Here is a 5341-nt window from a genome sequence, read left to right as displayed (position 1 = left end):
GTCCACCGCGTGTAAAAACTACCCTCGCAGATACCCGACTGGAATCACTCCCAGGTACTCCATTTATCTCCACACGTATATCAGGCATAAACATATGACGGTCGAATCCTCTAAAAGCTTATACTAGAATAATAAAAATAGGTCGACCATAATGGAATAGGATATACGTGTCCAGACTGACCGATGATTCAATCTCAAACTAGTGTTCTATGGTGCTAGTAAATCCACCGACTGATAATCGCTTATGGTATGGATATGGTGTGCTGGTACCATAACCCATAACATAGCAGGAACCGCTTAACGATATTGCCAGTGCTACTGGGTAATGACGCAAACCATATTACACTCTAACGTACACACCATGGGGATGATTCGCGTTGTCCCATACCGAACCATAGGACTTTCCAGTAAAGTGCTTCGGGTAGGCTAATCTTATGTTGTATCATAATCCTATGAGTTATCGTAGCGTCATATGGGTTCAGGGTAAACCAAGGGGCAGACTGTATTGGAAGCCTTACGAAGGGATACGAATACGTGCTCGTATGGCGTACTGTAGATTTTACACGTGAAAATTATTTTGCATAGTGCACAACCCACACGAGGCTTAACTGTACCCCATTTTCGTGAAACCATGAAATCCATTATATTTGTTTGCCAAGTGCGTCAGCATTAATTGAGTCTAAGCTTTCTATTGGCGAAAGGCTTTCTACGTGATAGTACAGATATACCTGGGTTACGTGATAGAATTTACATGGGGTGGTTTATAGGCACGAACCCTTTTACACGATACGGGGTAACTGTCTCTCGTAAGGTTTGATAAGGTTTTCAGTACTTAATAAAGATTTAATCGACGTCTCCATCGTGAACTACAACCCCTACCGGGGTCTTGTATAGATCAATTAATGTCAGGCTCGATCGATAAATTTGTATTGTGGAAAAACAATTATGTTTTTTTTTCTTTTTACTTTCCTGATTAAATCGTCTCGTCAGTGACCTTGTTTGTATATAAAATTACATATTTGCTCCGATAACACAGACACGCCCTGGACGTCCTATGGTATGAGTCATAATTTCAGTCTCATAGCACCAGGGTCATTTTAACAGTAGCCAGAATCTATATCGGATCTACATCGCTTCATCCAACTTCATAGCCTGCCAATAATGTCCCGCCAGGGACGTGTCAAGGATTTACGCACCCTTAGCGAGCTACCCATGTAAATAGTCTAAGGGATGATCCGACTAAGCATACGTGTATCTTTCCGTAACGTATCCACCTACCTAAGCACTAACACGTGGTCGTTCAAAAGACGCATAATCCCCTGGAGTAATTACTAAAGCAAATCAAGCTGACTAGAGCGGTATCGGATATCCGTCTTTTGGATCGTATGAATGATCGTAATAAAATAAAAAAAAAAAGAAGGAACAATTAGCAGGAAGGTATAAAATAATTTTCCACTGGAAGGATCCAAGGGTTGAAAAAAAAAAAAAAATATCTCGACCCTCCCGTATCATGTTGCTGGTTGCCCGTCGCGTTTTCGATTAAAATATGCAAATATCCGGGCAATCATTTTCATGTTTGTCCTCTCCTATCTCCTGGCACATTAAAATACAATGCACGAACTGAACGCGAACTACTGACCCGGAACATATCTGTTTCACGCTATGCCCTACGGCCGAGGACCATACCAACCTGGTAGCAACGTACCAATGTACCAACCGTACTATCGGTCCTGTATGCCCGTGCGTGCCAGAGCATCGGAACACTAAACACAACACACACGCAATAATGATACAAGGGCTCTCGCGTTAGCCACGATAAACGGCCATAATTCAGACGCACAAAAGCCTCACTTGGATAGCATGGAATTCTAATTACGAATCGCGCGAGAATCCCTGCCCGGCATTCGCCAAGTTCAATCGGCAGGAATCGCTGGTAAAATTACGAATTTCTATTAAATCAATGCCGACCTTACCCACGGGCATACATAGATTGTCAAATCGTAGGAAGTTACTTGATTACCACTTCGGACGTCTGTATATACATATTAGGCAACACTGTGAATCTTCGAATTTACCAAAGTCAATCGTGCCGTAATATCAAGACCGTGTCTATATTCCTTTATCGCTTTGTTTATCGATCATTTAGAATATCATATACAGGCATTTGGAATAATGGCTGGTACGAGGAGATTCGATAAAAATATTTCTATTATTCATGACGTCCATTGATCATCCGACAGTGGTGATGGTGATAATATCATTCTGATCCAGGGAATGAATCATTTATTTGCGTGGTAATAAATTTTCCTCGTAATGTGGCCTTATCTTTTGTTTTCCCAAAATTTAGTTGCTACCAATCGATTAATCTTTTTTTTTTTCTTTCCTTCAAGAATCGTGCCTGTAGTATATGGCTGTCTCAGGAAACCGCGTCGTAAACGAAAATCGTCTTGACGTTTCACTTTTTTTTCCTTTTTTCTCCCCCCCCCCCTCCCTCTTTCTCTTTTTCTACTTCTTTTCTTTTACGAGCCCTAACTTTGACTTTTCTTTTATTTCAGCAACAGAGACATCCGCCCCTCGTCCTCGGTTGGATGTTCCTGGTCCTACCTTTTCTACCAGCATCGAATCTCTTCGTTACTGTTGGTTTCGTGGTGGCAGAACGTGTCCTGTATATACCCAGGTAAGAGTCGCCCATAAAGAGTGTCAGAGGTATTCGTAGAGACAACCGTGAGCCGCTGGTTTTACGATATGGTCGCAGTAGTTTTGAGGAGTTCCTTGTGGAAGATGCTGTTGGCAGTCTTGAATAATTGGATCGATAAGTTGGTAGCACTGTGCTGGTAGTACTCTCCGAGGATTGTCAACTCGTCGCGTGTATATAGAGTCTATAGGGATATCATAGATGACGAATACCAGGCTTGGTCCTTATCCTTTATACCCTTATCGTCCTGCATTTTAAATGACGACTTTACGATCCTCCGGGTTTTCATGTTGCATAGTAGAATGAAAAGAAACTAAGACTCCATTCTCTTTATAGCATTGGCTGGACGTTGCTGGTAGTTTATGGGGCTCAGGTGACCTGGACTGCTGTACCACGACGTAGGAGTCTCATCACTGCAGGGGTCGTCTCACTCCTGGTGTTTGGATGCTGTCGGACCGTTCTTCGAAATCGGGATTGGACGTCACGGGAAACTTTGCTCAGGTGCCTTTGAGATGACTACGACTTTTCCTTATTTAAAAAATTTTTTTCCTACAAGTCCATGTGGATTTTTGGTACAGTTTGTGTATGGTGGACAATGATTGTAAAAATTATTTTACTTATGATAATGATCGGGGTCCGTGTTTTGAGGGGTGATGGATTGTAATTGTCATGTATAAATTTAAGGAATGATAACGTGAGATAAATCTTGAAGGGAATGTAGATTGGATGCTGCTGAATTAATAAGAGACTTTGATCTGGGTCAAGATTCTATCTTTGGGTTAGATTTAGAACTGATTGAACTCCTGTAGCAAAATGTAGTTATGGGTGATGGTGATGGTGATGGTGAGGTGGGTCAAGCTTGGCTCGAAAGGTCAAATCTGGTCTTGTCTGATCTCCTGTGATCTTCTTGTTGCAGAGCTGGTCTGAGGTCTCTGCCACACAACGCTAAGATGCATTACAACTTTGCGAACTTCCTCAGGGACACCTCACAACCCAACCGAGCCATATTGCATTACCAGCTTGCACTTTGGTAAGTGGTTTTGAAAATTGGACTTGATATTTTTTTTTACACTAATTCCTCCATTAACCTTCGACTTGGAGATTCTTGTACGCGTGTTTTTATTTTGAGACACTTTGCTTCATTTCATTCGTCCTGCTTCCCATTGACTTTTGATCCTGGTCTGAAAATTTACGATTAACAGAAATGTATCGTTTTCCATTTTCCTAACTAAATACGTAACATTTCACGTGAAAACTATCCGCGACCTATTGCCAAAGCGAATGGGCAAAAGTCGAATAATTATTTATGACCCTTTGAACTATCGCAATGCATACCTTAGCTTTTTCAATTTTCCACTCAAAAGCGCATCCGACATATCGGTCAACCATAAAAGTCTCATCCTGTCGCGTACGTTATCATCGAACGACACGCCACCTTTATTCCTCATTGTCCTGAGTGGCTGGAAAAAAAAAGAAAAAATATTACCTCACGATTCCTAAGACTCGTCCACGTCCACCTGACGTCCCCCGAAGGACTTTACTCGCGAGCTAATCGTATAATCCAAAAGTTACGTCCAGCTCTGACCGGCGGATCTAGCGACGCGAATTGGAAACCAGACTCAAAGGTACCAAAGGTAGTAGAACGAGTCGAATCGCCGCTGTTATGCACCTGCGTAATGTGCATCGCGAGTGGGTTGAATTTTATTCTCGCATTAGTCAGACATATAGGGGTTGGTTGGGGCGGGTTAAGGGATGAATTAAAGACCTAGGATCCAATTAAATAATTGAAGTATCGCAAGGAAGGGTTTTTGAACTGCACTTGGTCGCCCCTAGCGCCAGCTGCTAACCCACGTCACCTGGCATAACCACGCATGCGCGAACGTCCTGTACGCATTCGTCGCACGATGCTTGACAACCCTTAGCATTCGCCACTACCCTTAGAAATCAAGTGGGGTTTACAAGCCTGCGATTCAAAAGTGCATCCTGCGTGTCTGCGTTGTTTGTGGTTTTATGCATCGTAAAAAGAAAATTTTTTTTTTTTTTTTGTAATCCATACCCAACGTGTAAATTCAGTAGCAACCATCAAGTCATTAAGCTTTCGTAATGTCGTTGACGTGGCAGCTGTCGCTCCTATGAAAATCCTAACAGGCGACACTGTCCTTCTCCTTCGACCCCGATTTCCTGAGCTCTCGCTACTTGTTCTCCTTTTTTTCCCTCTGTATGCCGACGTGGCAGTAGACAGGTATGCGGCATTATTACGAGCTAATTATTTTGGATAGCCTCTTGGCGCCGACCACTCCGGTCCGCGGTCGACTTGAACAGTGGCATGAAGGCTTGGGGCGAAAGCCACCCCGTTCGTTCCGAAATGCCAGTCGAGTGGTGAGGTGGTGCCGCTTTTGTATGCCGCCCCTCGAAAGTGGGGTAGGTGGGGATAGCACACTCGGTAATCTAGCGCACTTTTCCCTCAGACAATCTGAATAGGCCCGGGTGTACTAATAAAACTGCATTAATTAACCCCCTGTGTGGTGGTTGTGTAGGGTGGGTCCGGAGGGTGCCACGGGAGAATCAAGAGAAAAATTTTGGGAGATTTGGACCAGAAGTTCGTTTTGACACTTGATTTTTTTTTTTTTTTTTTTTTTTTTTTTT

The 5341-nt window shown here is 43.0% G+C and overlaps 1 protein-coding gene across 1 annotated transcript in view; it reads left to right on the top strand.

Annotated features, from left to right (window-relative positions):
- Window positions 1-5341, top strand: part of LOC107274461 (transmembrane and TPR repeat-containing protein 1) — a gene marked incomplete at its 5' end in the record, with an annotated part of 68277 nt that overhangs the window by 42051 nt on the left and 20885 nt on the right. Inside the window, 3 exon segments of the mRNA XM_015753615.2 lie at window positions 2556-2677; window positions 3032-3196; window positions 3612-3725. Coding sequence (XP_015609101.2) covers window positions 2556-2677; window positions 3032-3196; window positions 3612-3725 — 401 coding nt within the window.

Source organism: Cephus cinctus, unplaced genomic scaffold (assembly GCF_000341935.2).
Source record: "Cephus cinctus unplaced genomic scaffold, Ccin1 Ccin1_scaffold3125, whole genome shotgun sequence".
Lineage (NCBI taxonomy): Eukaryota > Metazoa > Arthropoda > Insecta > Hymenoptera > Cephidae > Cephus > Cephus cinctus.
The sequence above is the reverse complement of the archived record's forward strand: the minus strand, read 5'-3'. Positions and strand labels throughout refer to the sequence as shown.